The sequence below is a fragment of the Petaurus breviceps genome, unplaced genomic scaffold (assembly GCF_028583685.1).
Source record: "Petaurus breviceps papuanus isolate PSGF00001 unplaced genomic scaffold, PetGlider_PUasm1.0 90686, whole genome shotgun sequence".
Classification (NCBI taxonomy): Eukaryota; Metazoa; Chordata; class Mammalia; order Diprotodontia; family Petauridae; genus Petaurus; species Petaurus breviceps.
This window is the reverse complement of record NW_027187309.1, coordinates 10,227,907-10,250,419: the sequence shown is the minus strand read 5'-3', so window position 1 is coordinate 10,250,419 and position 22,513 is coordinate 10,227,907. Positions and strand designations below refer to the sequence as shown.

The window sequence follows — 22,513 nt, the reverse complement described above, 5'->3', positions numbered from 1 at the left end:
AACAAATTTCAATAGGCTATAAGTAAATAATCAACCAAATGATTAAATGAGATAATTGATGCAAAGTACATTGTAAAAAAAAATGTGTAAATGTTAGCTATTATTAATTGACTACTGCCTAAAATTCAATTATTACAGTGTTCATTTTAATGAAAAACTCTTAGGAAACCTAACCTGTACCAAAAAAAAGCCACAATAACCACAACAAAGGGAACCATATTGAAATGATGAGTGGTCAGAAGATGAGTGATTTACCCCTCTAAATCTCTCAGGAGATAATGGAAAGAGCATTGGACCTGAAGTCAGAAGAGACTTGAATTTAAATTCCTCTTCTGATGCTAGTTTTATAACATTGACCAAATCACTAGAGCCTTGCAGAGCCTCAGTTTCCTCATCCACAAAATGGAAACTGTTGCATCATAGTTCTAGTGATGGAAGGTACCTCAGAGGTTATCTAGTCTAAATCCCTCTTTTTATAGATCAGGAAACTGAGGCCCAGAGAGGTTAAGTCATTTGCCTAAGGTCACACAACTAGTATCAGAAATGGGATTTAAATTCAGTTTTTTCCTGACTTCAAGCCACAAAAGTAGTAAATGGGAAAATCAGGATCAAACTCAGGTACTCTTCCCAATGTGCCACATACTACTACCCTTAGATCTTTTTAGTCACTTTATTTTGTAACAGAGAATTATTTTGATGTTTCAGTGACCAATGATTTAATCCATTTGATCCCTCTGTCTGAACACACAGATCACAACACCCCTCAGTGACTTAGGAGATGGTCTTGAAGGATTTCTGTGGCAAAAAAAATCATCAATATATGGACAATATGACTTTTGAGCTTCTCTGACCATGACAGATAAGCCTCAGACAACAGAGAGAGATATCATCAGGTCTAGATCCAAAGCCTTCCCAGCTTGGAAGGACCAGAATGAGATTATGCTCTACTGGAATAGCCTTTTAAAACCCAGGGCCCTCTATACTTTATATTGATGATATCAAACGTGTATAGAAATGGGGGCCCTTAAACCATTCATAAGGATCTCTAAGGTATGTATGTATGTATATAATGTATGTGTGTATGTATCTATATATATATATATATATATATATACGTAATGTATGTGTGTATGTATGTATATATACTTAGTTTTAAAACACGATATTATCTATGTTTTATTATATTTATTTATTTTGCTAACTATTTCCCAATTACATTTTAATCTGGTTCTAGTCGTCCTCAGATGAGAACCTCAAGTTATAGGCAGTATCTTTGAAACTTCTGCTCTGTACAAGACAAGATCAGAGGAAGATTTTAGTAGAGAAACAGAGAATTAATTATATTTTTAAATTGATCATTTAAGAACTATGGGAAAAACCAGAGAGCAGTCTGGTAGAAATTAGGTTCAGACTAACATCTTATACCATATTCCACAATAAATTCAAAATGGGTATATTATCTGAACATTAAACATTACACCATAAAAAAACTGGAACAGAATTATAAGCTTTTTACAGCTTTGAGTAAGTGAATTCTTAACAAAGCAGGAAATATAGGCAATTACAAAAGATAACTTTGATTCCATAAAATTGAAAAGTGACTGACAAAAAAAATTAATGCATTAGGAGAGGAAGGAAAGTGATCTAATAGGAAACAATCTTGGTACTAAATATCTCTGAAAAAGTTTTGCTGTCCAAGATATATTAAAAAACTAACAGAAATATGGAAAACCAAAAGCCATTCCCCAACAGTGAAAAACATCTGAACAAACGGGTCCAGTGGATAGACCACCAGCCCTAGAGTCAGGAAGATCTGAGTTCAAATCTACCTTTAGATTCTTACTAGATGTGACCCTGAGCAATTTTAAGACTTGAAAAGTATTTTATGTATATTATCTCATTTGATCCTTACAGTTAACCCAGTAGGGTACTTGCTATGATTATCCCCATTCTACAGATGAGAAAATTGAGACTAAGAGCAGATAAGTGACTTATCTAGGTTCAGATCTAATAAGTGTCTGAGGCAGGATTTCAAACCCAGATCTTTTAAACTACCAGTCCAACATGCCTTTACCTCTGTACCACCTGTCTCCACACTATTCACCACAAAATTGTGGGCAATTAGGGGGCACAGTGGATAGAGTGCTGGATCTGTAGTCAGAAAGGCCACTTAGGTATGTGACTTTGGGGAAGTCACTTAACTGCTTTGCCTCAATTTCCTCATCTGAAAAATAGGGACAACAACAGCACCCATCTCCCAAGGTTGTCCTGGGCAAGTATTTTAACCTCTCTTTGCCTCAGGTTCCTTAACTATAAAATGAGGATAACAATAATAGTGCCTATCTTCCCAGGTTGTTGTGAAGATTAAATGAGATAATATTTTAAAATAATTTTTTCAAATCTCAAAATATGAAATAAACATTATTATAAATTTAAAATTACAAAATATTAATAAGCACATGAAAGAATGTTCCAGGTCATTAATAATAAGAGAAATAAGTAACTAAGAGGTATAGTGGATAGAACATTAGAGACAGAACCAGAAAGACAGAGCTTGAAATCTGGCATCCGACACTGGCTATGTGACCCTGGGAAAATCACTTCACATCTGTCTGACTCAATTTTTTCATTTGTAAAATGAAGATAATAATAGTACCTACCTCCCATAGTTGTTGTAAGAATAGAATGACATGGTATTGGTAAAGTTCTTTGCAAACCTTAAAAGTTTAAACTCTAACTATTATTATCAATAAATGCAGATCAAAACAATCCCCAATAAATTGACAAAGATGATAAAAGATGGCAATAATGAATGTTGCAGAGGTTATAAAAAGACAGGCAGACTGCTACATTATTGGTAGATCTGTGAATTCAAGCAAATATACTGGAAAAAAAATCAAAATTTTGCAAATAAAGTGGCTAAAATGTCCACCCTATTTGACTCAAAGATACCACTGCTACTTATATATCCCAAGGAATTAATTAACAAAAAGCAAGAATAAAATGTTAATGATATCCTATTGTGGGCTGGGGGGGGGAGGTCATAGAAAGAACTGAAAACAAAGTAGATATATATATATAGAGAGAGAGACTAGAAAATTGCACTAAACAAATTGTGATGAAATATTACTGTTCTATAAGAAACAGTCCACATGATGAATACAGAGAAGTACAGAAATATTTTCATATGAACTGATGCCAGATGAAATAAGCATGAACAGGAAAATAATACACAATCACAAAAACATAAAGGGAAAGAATAAGAACCTCAAAAAAATGAAACTGAATGTTGTCACAGTTCCAGAGGACTCATGATGAAACATGCTCTTCACCTTCAGATAGGGAGGTGATGATCTCAGAGTGCAGACTGACCCATTTGGGGAAGGGTGATATCCAATGGTAGAATTTGTTTTGCTTGACTATACATATTTGTAATGAGTTTTATTTTTCTTACTTTCTCAATGGCAGAGGAGGGAAAGATGGGAAAGAAATAATTTGAAACTGAAAATGAAATAGAATTTAAAAAAACCAATGCTTTGAAATTATAAAGAAAAACTTGACCCCTAAGAACAGAGATAACAAGTTACTTCACTCTGCTCTTCTGCAGAGGTGAAGAGGATACTCCATGGGTGCAGAACATTGCAAATAAGCTCAATTTTGTTGTTGTTGTTGTTTTGTTTTGTTGTAGGAGTGGGGGGTTGATGTATTCATTGGTTTTTGCTGAATTTTATCTCCTTTTCATCCTCTTTATTTTTCATTTCTTTCTTTTTTAAATAAATTCTTTGTTATGAGGCATGGTACATGGTTTCCTACATCTTGTAGGAAATTGGTGATGCTTATATACACAAGAGCTTCACAGCAAGCAGGCAAAAAATAACAAAGCATACACACACACACACACACACACACACACAGTATGACAATATAAATAGAGGTTCATCCCCCAGATGGAATTCACCCAGTTGAAGGGGAAAGGAGATGTGTCAGAAAGGAAAAATGCTCAAAGCTGGGGCTCACCTAATGAAACTATATGCTCTTAATATCGATTTGGTTGAGAAAAAAGTAATAAGTGCCAGATGTGGGAGGGGGTATTCCTAATCAGACCAGATGTGATAAAGTTCTCAGGGTCACTTACTTACTTAAGAGAGACTTAGCTGAGTCTCTGTTAGGGTGATTTTCTTTATGTGGACCAGATACTGAGAGACGACCTAAATTAACTATGTTAGGCAGGAAGAGGAGAATGACTCATAGACAGCAGGTCAAGAGTCGTATCCAATCAGAAGCTATGAGTTTTCTTGCATAAGATTAACATAAATCAGAAGAGTAGAAAAGTACAGTCCTGTCTGTCTTTGCCTTATAGCCATTAGGACCACTTTGCCCTACAGTCCTATCATTATTGTAGTAACCCCCCTATTTTGGGAACATCCCCCATCTCTACCCATCATAGGAGAGCTGCCTAGGAAACCTGCTCAAACCCAACACAGCCCGCCTAGGCAGCAAACCTGCCAAGTAAACATGCCCAAACCTGCTACCTGAAGTCCATAACCCCTCACCCCCCTTCTGTTCAGTTCTCAAAATAGATTTGGGAATTTTCCAGTTGGACAACAAACTGACCACTAGGCAACAAACATTAGGCAATGAACTGATTGCTACCTTTTGGCTTCTGTATTTTCCCTGCTTGTGTAGCAACTGACTATGTTGTAGTTTTCCCCTGGTAACAGCTATATTGTGATTTTTGTCTATATAAAACCCAAGACGTATATGCTCAGGGCTGCCTGATGTGGGTACATGACCCCTGGCAGTCCCTGGGTTAATTATGCTCCACAATTAAAACTTCACTTAAGATGATTAATGGTCTCAACTTGCAATTCTTGTTACAACATTATAACTGTAATATCAAACAATATAAAGTTTACAATGATCACACATGGTGTTCTATGAGGGGGAAGAGAGGACAGATACAGGAAATAATCTAGAAAAAAGATTACTATTAAAAATCTGTTTTTAAAAAACTGGACATAACTTTTATTCAAATAATGAAATAAATCTATATGTGAAATGCAGACCACCAGGGTGCCATCAGTTCTGAATAGGCAGGGATTAACCAAAGTGCCATGAACCCTGCCATATTTCATCAAAATACTATTCCAGCACAGGACTCAATGACTTCTTCATACACATACAATGGCTCACAAAAAAAAAAAATCAAGAATCAAAGAAAAAAGGATTATAGGTTTCTAATGCTAGAGTGTCCTTTAGAAACTCAAGTTAAATGACTTTCCCAAAGTCATATAGCCTGTAATATTTTAATACTATAAATAAAACTGAATGAGGCTTTATATTTAGCTGATGATACCCTCTATGAAATTTCTTCTAAAATGTTACATACAGCATGTCCCAAAAAATTTAGGGCAGCTTTAAGCTTTAACAGACATTTAGAAGATCTTGTATTTGCACGATCAGAAACTCACCTTAAATGCTGAGGCTAAAAGTCACTGATATTTGTGCTTTAATTCCTTCAATGACCTTTAGCAAAGAGCAATAAAACCTGACATGATAGATTAACCCATTAATTAGAGTATATCTCTCCCCCTACAGAGTATGGACATTCCCACTGGCACCTTGTTAATAGGGCAATTGTCCTCTCCAGATTGGTTTTCTGGACTGAGATGGCCTCCAGAATGATTTCCAGGCAGAGATTTAGAACTAATAAAAAAGATTCCACCTTTCTGTACTAGGAAGCCCCACTTATTGACCCTGATTGGCTCAGAGTAAATATAAATAGCAATTGTTTCTTTTTTGACCAGAAACCCTGTGGGTCTTCCCATCCCAGATTGGTTTAGGGTTATTTTTGTTTGTTTTTGACGAGGTGGAAGAGGCCATTTTCTGTCTCTTTTCTTACCTAGTTTTAATTGCTCATTGGGCATTGCCTCAGGTAAACTGAGACCAGATAAACACGGTAGCTTTAAAAGGCTAAAGTCTCCTACTGCACCCAGGGTCATCTCCAGCTGTCCTAATCTATATCTTGCCACTAAACCCATATGGCTCTGGAGGAAAAAGTGAGGCCAGTAACTTTGCACAGCCCTCCCTCACTTAAATCCAATTCAGTTGCATGTCATGGCATTGCTGCGGTTTAAACCCAGGGATACCAAAAATCGTTGAGGTGGGGGCTTTGCCAACCCCAAAATTGTTGTGATTTCATGCTGTGTTGTGGTGGAACCATCTCAAAGAATTCAGAGTCAAGACCACCTCTAATCCAAGTATAGGCATTTATTGAGTTTGATGCCTCTTATGAAGCAGGCTAAATTCCAAGAGGAACCAACATCTTTACAGAAAGCAAGATAGATTTTTATAGGGTAAAGATGCAATTACACAACAGAAATTTACATAAAATAGAGGATATCATTAATATTAAAAATGCAGGAGGAGTTTATTAAGGGATTAGGTAATGAAGGAAGGGTTTGTTAAGGGATTAGGTAATGGAGGAGGGGCCCCATTGTAGCAGCGAGCACCCCAGCATCCCCAGGGTGGCTGCCAACACAGGTTCTTGGATCTGCTTTGTTAAAGGAAAGCAACTCAAAATGGGTTAACAAGCTTACTTTAATCAGTCAAACATATATCGTTTACCTAGTTCAGGGGAAAAAGGTCAGTGCCCCTAACTTCAGAGTATACAGACAATTATCAAGACAGAGAAACAGATCAAGTAGACAGGTTTCCAAACTGTCCAACCATTACATCCATACCAAATCAACATCTGGGTTTTTCAAAGCCAGGGGGCTCTCAACAATGGCTTCCCAGAGTCTCATCTGATCAAATCACAGAACACTTCTCAAAGTGAGCCCCAAAACAAAGTCTCACATCAGGTATTATATAGCCTTCTCCTGGCTCAGAGAATGTAACAACCTTCTGGACCCACTGGCCAATCAAAAAGAATCTACTGAAAAACAAGCCTCCCACCCCAGGCTCCAGGTGCACTTTAGCCTAGGGGCAGGGAAGATCTTAAAAATTTACATTCCCATTACACCCATCTATGGTTAAGTGGTTAAACATTCTGGTCATTCTGCCCTCCAACTGGCTAGCTATTGTGGTCCTGTCTTGGGCTAGATGGATGATGTGATTATGATTGCACACCTGTTCTCTTGGGAAAGGGTCTGGGGGCAGTGACCAGGTAGAGGCAGTAGCTAGGTTCCCATCATATGGACACACCTGCTGTTTCTGTGGGAGCTAAGAGTTCAGGGACACACCTGTTGTTCCAGTGAGCAGTGAGGCATATACAAAGAAGTTAGGACACTGGGGGTGGGGGGGTAGGTAGGTGCAGTGGGCTTGTTGTTCACTAGGGTCCGGCCTATAATGAAGTTAGGATATTGGGGCTGGGGGCAGCTTTATTAGGATCCCATCAGCATCACCTCCCTGATGTCATGGTCCTCTTCAAGAATGAAGGACAAACAACAGTAAAATCAGCCCTTTTGTCTTTTTCAACTTTCACAGACCAGAGTGTAGTTTGTTTTCTGGGTGGAAGAAGCCTGCATACTCTTTCTCCCTCACCGCAAAACTCTGGTGATGGTTGACTCAAGGTAAACAAGTGGCAGTTGTTCAAGTTTACCCATACAGCCTGAGAGAAGACAGCTTTACAGTAAACTATTTACTAAATGCCAGACTATTAGGCACTGGGAAAACAAAGAATGGCAGTCACTGACCTCAAAGGGCTTACATTCTGGTGGGGGAGAAGGCATAAACAGCATATAAAATGTATTCTCTGAGTAGGGAGGGCATTAGCAGACCGGGATTAAAGGTAAAACCTCTTTCATTAGGTGGCATTAACTGTCTTGAAGGAAACTGAGGCAGAGCGAAGAGGAGAGAGCATTCCAGGAGATGGGGATAGCCAGTGCAAAGGCAAAAAGACCAGAAAAATTGTTGTGTTTGAGGAACTGAAAGTAGGCTAGATGTGAACAGAATTAGAGTGCATGAAAGGCTAGGTTATTTAGAACTTTACATGCCTATCATTTTACAGTGGCAGGTTCTGAACTTCTCTTCCTTACTACAATTCCTCTTTTCTCATACTAAGCGCTTAATAAATATCCGTTGCACTGAACAGAAAAATGGTCAGTGTACTGCTTAATGCACGTGGCCTCAGCAAATACTACAAGTTCTAGTCCTGGGCCAGGCCAGCTGCAGAGCTCTCCCCTCCCGCATCCTTCCTTCCAGAGGAGCCAAGGACCACCTAATTCTTCTCCCCAGATAGACAATCACGTACTCAAAACTGGGAGGCTGATTGGAGAGTGAGACCTTATGCCCAGAAAGGGCCAAGGCTGAGGATTCCACACTCTTCACCTTCCCTTCTCCATCACTAGAATGATAACCCAATGGAAACTCGAGTGAAAGCGGGTGGGCGTCTGGGCGGGCTCCGAAGTTGGGGGGCGGGGGTCTGGGCGGGCTCCGTGTTTGGGGGGCGGGACTCGCGCCAGAAGTCCTGGACCCCGCCTGCACCGTGTCACAGTCCGACCCAGCATAGCCGCAGCTCAGGAAAGCGTTGAAGATGCAAGCCGGATACCTAGTACTCTGCGCTCTGCTGCTGGCGGTGGAGCAGGGCGCGCGTGAGTCTGAGGAGCTGGGCGGGGAGCAGGGAGACTTGCTGACTAACCACGGGTTGTGCATCCGGCTCTTAATCTCCCCTCCCCGGGGGCTACAGCTTTCCTCAAATTCCCATAACGTCTAACAGTGCTTGCAGTCAGCTTCCAGCTTCCACGCATGAACCTTCACATGCATGCAAAATACCTACTCCCTTTTCCACGTAATCAGGACCCCTTTAGCTCTTGTAGTTGCAAACCCACTCCCAGACTAATTTCTACAACTAGGAGCACAGCTTTCCCTTCCCTGTCCCTCCAGTCTGCAGACACGGCCCGCCTTTTCATACAAAATAACTGTCTTCACTTCCACGCAGCTTCATGCTTACCTCCTCCCCTCCAACACAGTGGAATCAGTTCACTACTTCAACCCGCCATCCCTCTCTTGTTTTTGAAGTCTCTCCGGGTACAGTCCCTGGAAATAAGCAGGTTTCATTGCTCCTGGAAGCAACGTCCCCTCCCCCAAAACAACTTCCTCCATTCCTTATACAAGTTACACACCCATGCTCTGCATAATCTCTAACAATGCTTGCTTGTAAATTCCCGTTCTTTTTTTCGGCTTCAGGCATCGGATCACTATCAGCTCTCTAGAGTAGGATCTTCCCAAAGTCATCCTTTCCACCACCACACCTCCGCAGTATGGATTCAGGATTGTTAGGCCCAGGGTTAGTTAGCTAGGCATTGGAATGCACAGCTCTCCTTCCCTACCTCCAGTAGCACTTAGGAGGAAGCCAGGAAGGCACAGTGGGGAGGTTGTAACGGGGAAGAAGAGGAGAGATAAATTTGGAACTGGAGTTGGAATGATTAGTAGGATGATAGATACAGAAGGAAGAGACCCTAGTGCAGGGTTTCCTAAACTTTTTTGTTTCGTGAAGCCTATGGACTCCCTTCTCAGAAAAAAAAAAAAGTTTTTAAATGCGTATATTAAAATACATAGCATTCGAAAAGAAGCTAATCATATTGAAGTATAGTTATCACAATATTTTTAAAAGTAGTTCCCAGACCCCAGAGAAAACTGGGGTTCACAGCAAAGGGTAGAGTGGAGAAGGCTCAAGATGACAAATTTGAACGGTAAAAAAAAAAAAAAAACAGAAGCCCTGAGATTTTGTTCAATTTATAGGACCATAGATCTGGAGCAGAGTCTCCTGTATTTTGAAGAAAAGGAAATTGAGGGTGAAATAACTTGCCCAAGGACTTGAAGGAATATAGTAAATAGCATAGACTGAGTTCAAAATGTGATCCACAACTCCAAATTTCAAAGGAGTCAATTAGATGAGTCAAGTCAATTCAACAAGCATTTATTAAGCACTTATTATATGCTGGATTTGAACACAGCAGTATACCACCACTCCTTCTTAGACCCCACCCCATGATTCCAATTATAGGACACCCCACATTCCTATGGCAACCTGTCCCTGGAGAATCACATACCAGTCAAATACCAGGAATACTTTGGAATGAACCTTCTGTCCATTACCATATGATGCTTACTGGGCTAGAGATGGCCTCCACAAAAACATAAGAGAGAAGGTGTCTGTCCTATCTATTTAATTAAAAAAAAAATTCTTATGCTAAACAGTATAGTGGATAGAACATTGGAGTATGGAAGCTGTAAGTTCAGACCCTACTTCAGAGGCTTACTATACGTATAGTCTTGGGCAAGTCACAACCTCTATTTGCCTCAGTTTCTTCAACTGTAAAATGGAGATAATAATAGCACTTACCTCCCAGGATTTTTATGAGGCTCAAATGAGATAATATTTGTAAAATGTTTAGCACAATGCCTGGCCCATAGTAGGTTCTTTATAAATCTAACTATCATTATTGTTGTTGTTATTTTCAATTTCATCCCACTGTGCATTATGGTTTCGTGCACATGGAAAGAAACTTGGATTCCAGTCCTGGCTCTGCTATTAGCTCTGTGGGCCTGGGAAAATCGCTTTACCCTTTTGAGCCTTAGTTACCTTATATATAAAATCAGGACAACAGTAAGAACCTGGAAGGGTTGCTGTGGCTAAAGTGTCTTATAAACTTTAATGTGTAGCATTTTTTTTTTTTTTTGCCTTTTGGAGGGCAATTGAGGTTAAGGAACTTGCCCAAGGTTACACGGCTAGTTTTTTTGTGTGGGTGTTAAGTGTCTGAGGCCCGAACCAAACTCGAGTCCTGCTGACTCTGGGACTGGCATTGTACTCACTGTGCCACCTAGCGGCCTCAATGTGTAGCATTATTAACAAAACATTGCACCTCATGGTTGTTTTCCAACAACATGATGAAGAAGACTTGTCCTCCTGCTCCTCAAAGAGTAAGCATTGTAGAGAGGATCACTGGGTCAGGAGTGCAAGTTAATGTTTGTTCTGTGATGTCTAAAGATAAAACTGTTCATTTTTTTTTTTTTATCCTTGGGAGATGGGAGGCAGGATGTCGCCTAGTCCTTTCCCAGCACTTTAGAGACATTTCACTGTAACTGGAACATCTCAGATTTGCTTTGCTCTTCAGGGAAGGTAATGCTAGATACCATTTTGCTCACCAGCTATGGTTATCTCTAATTCCTTAATCTTGGAGGAGGGAGTTACTTTGAGTTCCACAGAGAGATAGAAAATAATAAACTTCAGGTAGTGATTCATTGAATAATTATTTGAGATCTTTGAATCCTTGAGAAGCTAACTGTGTCATACATCCTTGTGTTTCCTCAAGCCCCTAATAGGCTCTACATACAGCAAAAAAAAAAAGTGCTTAGTATATGAGTGATTGGTATGTTTTGCTTTTTAATTTACTGATTGAGTGATCTAATTCCCATTTGAGTAAGTATTATTGGAGACATTGAAGCTGGAAGTTGTAGGCCTCTTTACTACCTAACTCATCCTTTTCCCCCTTCTTCTTGTAGGCCTCTGCACAGTGGTTTATTACTTTTACACTGAACAGTATCTGTGGGCATGGCTAACTGTCTCAGCTGTCCTTCCCGGATGTTTGATTCAGAGCCTAAGTTATCTGTGGTTCCTAGCAAATGGTCATCAAGGCAGCTCTTCTTTGGTGATTGTGCATCTCCTTCAGCTTGGCATATGGAAAAGGTAAGGGTAGGCAGAATCCCTGTATCTTGGGATTCAATTTACTTTATCCATCCATTCATTCATTGTTCATTCCTCCATTCATTCATTCCATAAGCATTTCTTAAATACCTCCTCGTGCAAGGAACTGTGTTAGGAACTGAACATACAAAGTCATTCAATTAATTAACCAATGAATAAGCATTTATTAAATGCCTCTATGTACCAGGCATTATTGTAAGTGCAGGGAATAGGAGGACAAAAGTGAAACAGCCTCTACCCTCAAGGAACTTGCATTCTCTCAAGGGAATTATGTATGCACATTAATATACATAGCTCAGACCTCCCAGGATTTTTGTGAGCATAAAATGAAATGCTATTTGTAAAGTATTTTGCAAATCTTAAAGTGCTATATAAATGTAGCTATTATTATTATATATGTAATGCTGGTGTCAACGGTGAAGAAAACAGTTTAGGGATACCCTTGCCTCCCTAACTTCTTTGTCCCTGAAGATTTAATCAACCAAACCCCTATTATACCAGTTAACCACTTTTTTGGCCTATGGGCAACATAATGGTTCCTTCTCTCTGCTTGTTTATGGATACTGTTTCAGCTGAAAAGTTTGCTATGTCTCAAAGTCCCCAGTTAGAAAAAATTTGTAACATTCATGCAAAGGATTGGTTTTCTTCCCTAATTTAAATTTCTCTTTATCCCTGTTATTGAAGAGGCACAGGGAAAGGAAGTTGGGGAAAGAGGAAACTTTTAAAAAATATTTATTTATTTTTAATTTGCAAAATTAAGTTCCACCCGCTTTTGAGTTCCAGATTTTCTCCCCCTCCTTTTCTTCCCCCTTCCCCAAGATGATGTGAAATCTGATATAGGCTATACATGTACAATCACATTAAACATATTTTCACATTAGTCATGTTGCAAAGAAGAATTATAACCAATAGAATGAACCACAAGAAAGAGGAAATAAAACAAAAAAGAGAGCAAAGAGTGTGCTTGTATCTGCATTCAGACTCTGTAATTCTTTCTCTGGATGTGGATAGCATTTTCCATCATGAGTCTTTTAGAGTTATCTTAGAACCTTACAATTGCTGATAAGAGATAAGTCTAACAAAGTTAGTCATTGCACAGTGGGGCGGTAACTGTGTACAATGTTCTCCTGGTGCAGTCCCCCTCACTCAACATCAGTTCATATAAGTCTTTCATGAAGTCTGCCTGTTCATCATTTCTTATACCACAGTAGTATTTCATTACATTCATATACCACAACTTATTTAGCCATTCCCCAGTTGATGGTCATATCCTCAATTTCCAGGTTTTTGCCACCACAAAAAGAGATGCTATAAATATTTTTGTACATGTGGGTCCTTTTCCCCATTTGCATAATCTCTTTGGGATACAGCCCTAGAAGTGGTATTACTGGGTCAAAGGGTTGCACATTTTTATAGCCCTTTGGGCATAGTCCCAAATTGAAGAGCAAACTTTTTTGTTGGAGCTTCTTTCCATTCTTGAAGAGGTGAATACAACTAGAGTTTCAGCCTGAGACTTCTGATCTAAGACACTTAAAGGAGATGATGCAGAGCCTGATGTCAGAAAGACCTGAGTTCAAATTCTGCCTCAGATACTTCATACCGTGTTTCCCTGATAATAAGACACTGTCTTATTAATTATTTTGGACAGAAAAACACCAGAGGGCTTATTTTCAGGGGAGGGCTTATTTTAATGAACATTGACAGCAATTTTAATAAACAGGTAAATGTGAACAAAAAAATGTACCTTTATTCAATAATGAATTCAATAAAGAACAGGATGATGTGCTCACTGCTGCAGCTCTGATTGGATGCAGCTCGGAGCGTGGCGTGCGTTTCACGGGGGGGGGGGGGACAGTGCATACAGAGGGTACCGTAATGTAGCGTGTAGCGCAGGGGATCACCTTCACTACAGTAGCAATCTCAATAGGGCTTATTTTCGGGGGAGGGCTTATTTTAGAGGAATCTTACACAGTAAGGGGAGGGCTTATTTTCGGGATAGGTCTTATTATCGGGGAAACATGGTAGTTGTGTGATTGTAGGCAAGTTTTTTAATCTCTGCTTACATCACTTTTCTCAACTATAAAATGAGGATAATAATGGTACCTACCTCAAAGGTTTATAGTAAGGATCAAATGAGATAATTTTTGTAAAAGTGCTTGCTTATCACAGTGCCTGGAACATAATTGGTGCTATATAAATGTTTATTCCCCTTTCCACTCCTCCTTCTCAGTCTGTCTATCAAAGATTTAAAAATTCTGGGACCTGACACAGTCAGGGAGGTTTGTTCTTCTGAGTCAGTTCTTAAACATCTGTTAAATACATGCTTTTGTTTTTTTTGTTTTGTTTTGTTTATTTAACAGAGCTTTGATTTCATCTGTTTAGGGAGCTCTTTCTTGATAAGGAACTTCCTTTCAAGCCCCTCCTCTGCAGCTTACAGCAATAGAGAGCTAGCTTCCTGAGAGCATGGAGAGGATGAGTGATTGCCCAGGATCATACAGCCAGTATATATCAGAGGTAGTACTTGAATCAAGTCTTCCTGATTCTGAGGCTAGCTCTCTATCCATTATGCCACACTACAAAATATATAAAAAGCAAATACAAGGTAATTTCTAATGGAAAGAGCACCAGTTTTGTAACCAGATGACCTGAATTCAAATTCCATCTCTGTATTTTACTGTCTTTTACTTATTTTTACCTGGATGACCTTAGACAAATCACTTAAGCTGCCCTGGTTTCCATTTCCTCATCATAAAATGAAGGTGGATTAGAAGGCTTCTAATCATAGTGCTGGAACTAAGCTTCAATAGAATCTAGGGAATCTAAGATACCTTGTTCTCAGGGAGTTTGGAGTGCTGGGGTGGGGAGTAAGGGTTGTGAGAGGGGGGAGGGAATACATAAAACAACTATGATACCAGGGAAAGGGCAAGATGTACAAAGGAGAGACCCAAAGTGAGTCAGGAAATCTGAATAAGTCCACCCCCTCTGTGGGGAGGGGCTGTCATGAAAGACTTTGAGGAAGAGGTTGGACGTGTTGCTGGGACTTGAAGGAAGGCAAAGTTGGGGGAGTCCACATGCAAGCAGCCCATAAGCTCCTTGGTGTGATAAAATGATGATTTTGGACATGTATGCATGTAACTGTGTTCCTAGAATGGCATTCTATGAGCTACCTAGAGAAGCCATGTGTTGTGATGGAAAGAGCAGTAGGTTTGGAAATTGAAGACTTTAGTTGGAAGCCTGCCACTCTCACTTGCTCCCTGTGTCAGCAAATCCCCTTAATCTTTCAGAACATCATGAAAGGGATGGACTTCAGGATATCTGAGATTCCTCCCAACTTTGAATCTCTTTATCTGGATCCCTGGGCCATACTGCCTTCAACTGGGGGCTCGAGGTTATATGTAGCCTAGAGAGGTCCTCAAGTGTGACTCTTTCCCTGAATCCAAACTTCATAGAACAAATTCTCTTAATTAAAGGATTTTTTCTATAAAACTTTAACTCAGTCAAAAGGTTCACACTTGAGGACCTAGAAGGCCACATATAACCTCTAGACTGCAGATTCCCTACCCCTGAGTATTAGTATCTACCCTGTTCTAGAGGTTCTTAACCTTTTTTTTATATTATGAACCCCTCTGGCAGTCTGGTGAAAATCTAAGGAACCCTTCTCAGAATATCGTTGTAAATCATTGATGGAAATGCTAAATTTTATTTTTAAATTACCAAAAATAAGAATGTAATTTTTTTCCCATCCAAGTTCATGGTTGCCTAAAAATTTATCCATATGCTCCAGATTAAGAACCTCTACCCTATTCTTTGATTAGTAGATAGGATATAATGTATACAGATGATAATGCTTAGATAAGCTTTATTTAATTCTTATTATATAAGTTTATAAATGATATTATTATACAGTTATATAAACATATCATTTATAAGCATATTTAAATCCTTATTCTCTTCCTCTTCTCTTAGATTAGTATCTTATAAGATATTCATTGAAGGGGAGCCCACTACCTCCTGAAGGAGATATTACAGTTTATTAGGGGTTCTGGTTGATAGGAAATTTGTCTTTATGTCGAGCTTAAATTTGCCTTGGCAGCTTCCATCTCTAGGGCCAAGCAGAAGCCTACTCCATTTTCCATATAATAGATCTTAAAATATCTGAAGACTGCTCTCATGCTTCCTTTCTTCCTTCTCTTCTCCAAGCTAAACTTCCTTAGCTCCTTCCTTTGATCCTTAAGTGGCACGGTCTCCCCTCTCCTCTCACTATCCTCATCATTCTCCTCCCTTACATAGGTGCCTCCAGTTTGTCAGCATCCTCCCTAGGATGTAACACTCTGAATGAAATAATATTCCAGAGGGGATCTGACTCCGACATTCTAGATACTATATATCTCTCAGCTTATCTTCATCATTAGCTCTTTGGACTGCTATGTCATGTTATTTAATCTTAGGATCAGCTGGTAACCCCTGGCATTTTTAGTCTCTTTAGGAATGACAGCATGGTTTTGTTCTACTTAGGCACTGGAATGCCTTCTTGGCAGCCATGGCAAAGGAAGAGGAGCCTCCTGGGCTGGGGAAACTGTTGCTGCAACAAGGAGATCTCTTTGTGCTGCGGCTACTCGAAGCCCTGCTTCAAATGGGGCCCCACCTGCTGCTGCAGACATATGCTTTCATTGCAGCTGATTTAAAAGATCCTGTCCCAGGTAAGAAGAGACTTGGAAACATGAACTAAGCCATTTCTCCATGGAAACCCAGAACATATGCCTTTTGCCTTCTTCAGATGTTGCCAGTGACTATACCTAGAATCAATTAAACGCACTTCACTCTGTGCCAGTTCATTGGAGCCTTCCCAGTTTCCTCTGAAATCATCCATTTCATCATTTTTACCGTGCAATAACATTCTGTTATATCCATAGACTACGTTTTGTTTAGCCATTCTCTAATGGGTAAACATTCCCTTAGTATCTAATTTGGGTCTAACATGAAAAGAACTGCTACAAATTATTTTGTACATACAGATACTTTTCCTCTTTCTCTGATTTCTTTCAGGTTTAGGCCTGGTAGTGGCATTGGTCTGCACAATTTGGTAACTTTCTAGGAATAGTTCCAGTCTTTTTTAGAATGACTAGACCAATTCACAGTTCTGCCAACAGGGAACCAATGTACCCACTTTTCCACAACTCTTCCAACATTGGTCATTTTCCTCTTTTGTCATCTTTACCAGTCTAATCGTGATGAGATAGAACCTCAAAGTAGCCTTAATTTTCACTTCCCTAATTATTAGTGGTTTACGCCATGTTTATATGATTGTTGATAGCTTGAATTTATTCCTTCAAACACTTCTTGTTCACATCCTTTAACATTTATCTGTTGGGGGATGGCTCCTTGTTTCTTTTTAATTTGGAACAGTTCTTTATATATCTTGGAAACAAGATATTTATCAAAGATGCCTGTTTACTTTTTTTTTTTTTGCTTTTTTTTTGCAGTTGGGGTTTAAGTGACTTGCCCAAGGTCACACAGCTAGGGTTTGTGTGTGTGTGTGTGTGTGTGTGTGTGTGTGTGTGTGTTAAGTGTCTGAAACCAGGTCCTCCTGACTCCAGGGCTAGTGCTCTATTCACTGTGCCACCTAGCCGCCCCCATCCTGTTTACTTTCTACATATCACAAATCAACATTTATGTACACGGGTTATTTCCCTTAATAATAGATAAGTTTCATAAGAGCAAGGGTTGTCTAATTTTTGTCATTATATCCCTAGAGCCTGGCATCCCTAGAGTGATACAAGCCATAAATGTTTGTCATTTGATTACATAACTGAAACTCAGTTTGCTTATCCCTAAAATGAAAATAATAATACATGTCATAGCTACTTTACAAAATAGTGATGAGAAATATTTTGTGCAATATGAGGTATCAATGTTATTAATTAGGATATAAGAAGGGAACAGTACGTATGAAACCCTGATTTTTTTGTATAAAAGTTCACTACCTCAAGAAAGAAATGAGTTTTGAAGGATATTTTCATTATGGTTTATTTTTAGTTTCTTTTATTCTTTTATTGTTTATTTCAAAGCACACAGAAAAGGAGATATTGGTACAAGCAAAACAAACTATAGGTACCTAGAACTAGTACAAAAAAAACTAATAGCTGGGAAGTAGTGACCATTTATTTATGGGAAGAGGAAAAAACTTGTTTTAAGCAAAATAAGTCATGGATACCTAGTGCTCTTCTTTTAAAAGAAATAATATAAGGCCAAATAGATTTACTAGCAAATTCTATCAAACTTTTAAAGAACAATTTATTCCAATACTCTACAAACTATTTGGAAAAATTAGTGAAGAAGGAGTCTTACCAAATTCTTTTTATGACACAAATATGGTACTGATACCTAAATCAGGAAGAGATAAAACAGAGAAAGAAAATTACAGACCAATTTTCCTCATTAATTTAGATGCAAACATTTTAAATAAAATATTAGCATAAAAAATACAGCAACTTATTACAAGAATAATACACTTTGATCAGGTAAGATTTATTCCAGGAATGCAAGGATGGTTTAATATTAGGAAAAGTTACTGTAGACATTATAAAATATTTGGGGGTCTACCTGCAAAAACAAACCCAGGACCTATATGAACACACACAAAATATTTTTCACACAAATAAAGTCAGATCTAAGTAATTGGAAAAACATCAATTGCTTGTGGTTGGGTCGAGCTAATCTAATAAAAATGACAATTTTACCTAAATTAAATTACATATTTAGTGCCACACCAATGAATCTACCAAAAAATTACTTTATAGAATTAGAAAAATGGTAATAAAATTCATTTGGAAGAGCAAAAGTTCCAGAATGTCAAGGGAATTAATGAAAAGAAATGCTAGGGAAGGTGGCCTAGCCATACTAGATTTCAATCTGTATTATAAAGCAGCAGTCATCAAAACTACTTGATACTGGCTGAAGAGTAGAGTAGTGGATCAATGGAATAGACTGGGTACATGAGATTCAGCAGTCAATTACTATAGTAATCTACAGTTTGATAAACCCAAAGATCCCAGTTTGGGGGATAAGAACTCACTATTTGACAAAAACTGCTGGGAAAACTGGAATATAGTATGGCAGAAACTGGGCATAGACCATTATCTAACACCATATACCAAAATCAAGTATAAATGGGTGCATGATCTAGATATAAAGGTTGATACTGTAAGCAATCTGGGAAAGCAAGGAATAGTTTACCTGTCAGATTTATGGAGAAGGGAAGACTTTATCACCAAACAAGAAATAGAGAGCATTACAAAATGCAAAATGGATAATTTTGATTACATTAAATTGAAAATTTCTGTACAAACAAAGCCAATGTAACCAAAATTAGGAGAGAAGTGGAAAATTGGGAAAGAATTTTTACAACCTATATCTCTGATAAAGGACTCATTTCTAAAATATACAGAAAATTGAGTCAAATCTATAAGAATACCAGTCATTTCCCAATTGATAAATGGTCAAAGGATATGAACAGGCAGTTTTCAGAGGAGGAAATTAAAGATATCTACAAGCATATGAAAAAATGCTCTAAATCACTATTGATTAGAGAAATGCAAATCAAAACAACTCTGAGGTACCACATCTCACCAGTCAGATTGGCTAAGATGACAAAACAGGAAAATGACAAATGCTGGAGATTATATGGAAAAATTGGAACACTAATGCATTGCTGGTGGAGCTGTGAACTGATTCAACGCTTCTGGAGAGCAATCTGGAACTATGCCCAAAGGGCTATAAATAATTTCCTACCCTTTAACCCAGCAATACCACTTCTAGGGCTGTATCCCAAACAGATCATAGAAGTGAGGGGAAGACCCCCATGTATAAAAATATTTATAGCAGTTTTTTTTGTGGTGACAAAGAATTGGAAATTAAGGGGATGCCCATCAATTGGGGAATGGCTAAACAAGTTGTGGTATATGAATGTAATGGAATAATATGGTGCCATAAAAAATGAGGAGCAGATGGACTTCATATTTACCTGGAGAGGCTTATATGAACTGATGCTGAGTGAGAAGAGCAGAACCAGGAGAAAGCTGTACACAATTACTGACAAAACGTATGTGTGATGACTAGCTTTGACAGACTGGATTCTTCTCAGCAATGCAGGGTTATAAGACAACTCCAAAAGACTCACGATGGAGAGAGATTCTACATTCAGAGAAAGAACTAGAAAGGACAGAGTTTGAATGCAGATTGAAGCAATTTATCTGCTCTCGTCCTTTTTTTTTGTTTGGTTTGGTTTCCTCTTTCTAATTGTTCATTCGATCCATTTCAATCCTTCTTTATAACCTTACTAATGTCTAATGTGGAAGTATTTGCAGATCCTATACTTGATTGCATGCCACCATGGGGTAATGGGGGTGGGGGGAATGTGAAACTCAAGGGATTGTGGAACTGAATCTTATAAGCTAAAAGTAAACAAACAAATTAATAAAGACAAAAAAAAGATCATATAATAGGATTTGATGGAAAAGAAAATTTAATTATGTACTTATATACCAATGAGCTAAACTTTCCCATAAAGTAGAAGAAATTTGCAGAATGAATTAGAATACAAAAGGTTTTTTTTTTAATTTTTTTCTTGCACTTCACTTCTAGGTGTGAGTGCAGTGCTGTCCTGGTCATCACTGTCCTTGTCTCTGGTCTCTTATGCTCGCGTCATGTGCCTGATGAAGCCAGGACATCTCTCCATGCCATGGGCTGCTCTCCTATGTCAGCTCCTATGGAGATTGGCTATGCTGGGAACTAGGATCATAACACTAGTTTTGTTTTCCCAAACCTACCACTGCTGGGTCTTGGTTGTTGGAGGTGAGCCGAAGTTCCCTTTTCACAAATGCTTTCAATATGTGGGATAGCTTATCGATCTATAGAGTTTTAATTAAATTTATATGTAGGACTTGTGGGAAAGCACCATATTTTCCTCAAGGGAGTAAATCTTTTTTTGTATAGTTAAAAAATATAACTCAGACAAGGTTCTTCCTGCCCCTAACCAAACTATGCACACACAAACCAAACTCATGTTCTATCCTAGGGCTGGCAAAGCATGGGCAACATGGGCATCATCTAGATACCTGATATTAAGGAGGCAAACTACAGAAGTGAACACTGATTTCCTCACAAACACCTCAGGCAACACCTGAAGTTACCATTCTGTATGTAGCTACACAGTACCACATTATCATAGACCGACAAGTCTTCATACTTTTCAGTCTTCATCTAACCCCCTCCACATCAGACTTTGATTCCATTCCCTAGGGACAAATGTGCCAATGAATGAGAAGAAAGGAAGGAAATTATTGGGGAAAAAAGAGGGCCCCAAGAGCTTTGACCTTTCCTACAGAATTTCAGAGTTGGAATGAGCTCAGAGTCACCTAATCTAACATGTACCTGTATAGAAATCCCCTTGTTAATATCTGGGACATGTAGTCACCTAGCCTTTACATAAAAATCTCTTATAGTGAAGAACTCACTACCTTCCAAGGCAACCCATTACACTTTTGGATACATTTAATTATTAGGAAGTTTTTCCTCATGATAAGTAAAAATTTGCCTGTCTGAAACATCTACCTATTGCTACTTGTTAACTAGAGCCAAGTAGTTCAAATCTTATCCCTTTTCCAAATGAAAATCTTTCCCATTCTTGGAGATAGGTATCACATGCCACATCCCCATTCAACTCCATCCCCGTAAGTCACATCCTCACCTTGTTAACATCCTCAAGTCCTTCAGCTAATCCTATAACATAGTCTTCTGTCCCTTCAGTGTTCCAAGTCACCTTCTTCTAGGCACATTCAATATATGGAATCATAGATACAAATAACTCAAATGAAATAGGCTCAGTTTTCTTTTGAGTCTTTCCAAAGGATCCTTCAAGACCATTCTGTTTCCCTTACCTCCCCAACCTGGTTCTCAAAATGATGTTGGAGGCATTGTCTTATACAACCATGCTGCCTTTTTTGGTTTGTTTTTCTTGAGTTTTTCTCTTTCTAAAATCTAAAAAATTCATTTGGATATGACATTTAGGTGTTGGCTTTTCAATTCAATGCATATTTCTTGAGCCCTACCTACACAATCACATTTTTCCCAGTGATCAATAATTTCCCTTGAAATTTGTACATGCGCAGAAGTCTCTCTTGAAACACTGAATTCAGGTTACTATTGGCATACTTTTAAAAATTTGGTTCTCATATTTATTAAGCCTCAGTGATGGTCTGATTAATAAAGTGCTGTCAAATGAATAAATTCAAACAAAACCTCTGATCCTGTGCCATCACTGAGAGGGAATTTCCAACCTGGGAATTCTTCATGCTGATACTGAGGAAATCATGAATCCTTGATATAGGGAAAGGGTGTAGGGTAGCAACAAGACTGCTAGTTTTAGTGTCAAAAGATTTGGATTCAAAACAAATTCCAGGCTATTTGCCACCTGTATAACCTTGGGAAAGTCACTGCCTTTCTCTGACCACCTCATTTTCCCTCATTCTCATATAATGGTGCTGGACTTTTCTCTCTAATGACTCTTCCAGCTCTGATGATCTATGCAAAAAGAAACCAAGGAATTTTAATAATTGTTTTTTTTTCTAAAATTTATCTCTCGTGGTTCATCCCATTCTAAAGTCCAGCAGATATGAAGATCTCCCTTACAAACAGTAACAAAGGAGACCAAGTTAAGATAGTCTCATAACAATCCCACTCTCTTAATAATAAATGAAACAACTTTCTAAAGAGGATTATTACTTCTCAGCAGCTAACAGAATA

At 38.5% G+C, this 22,513-nt stretch overlaps 1 protein-coding gene and 1 long non-coding RNA gene across 3 annotated transcripts in view; one reads left to right on the top strand and one right to left on the bottom strand.

Moving 5' to 3' along the window:
- Positions 1 to 9,875, bottom strand: part of LOC138144116 (uncharacterized) — a 69,116-nt gene extending 59,241 nt beyond the window's left edge. For both annotated transcript variants that reach the window (XR_011163862.1, XR_011163863.1), the window contains exon 1: positions 8,954 to 9,875. This is a non-coding gene — a long non-coding RNA (uncharacterized lncRNA). The remainder of the gene's footprint in view (positions 1 to 8,953) is intronic.
- XKR5 (XK related 5) overlaps positions 8,470 to 22,513 on the top strand; it is a 34,741-nt gene continuing 20,697 nt past the window's right edge. The window contains exons 1-4 of the mRNA XM_069065413.1: positions 8,470 to 8,594; positions 11,509 to 11,692; positions 16,226 to 16,410; positions 20,354 to 20,563. Of these exons, the coding sequence (XP_068921514.1) occupies positions 8,537 to 8,594; positions 11,509 to 11,692; positions 16,226 to 16,410; positions 20,354 to 20,563 (637 nt within the window). The 5' untranslated portion in view covers positions 8,470 to 8,536. The remainder of the gene's footprint in view (positions 8,595 to 11,508; positions 11,693 to 16,225; positions 16,411 to 20,353; positions 20,564 to 22,513) is intronic.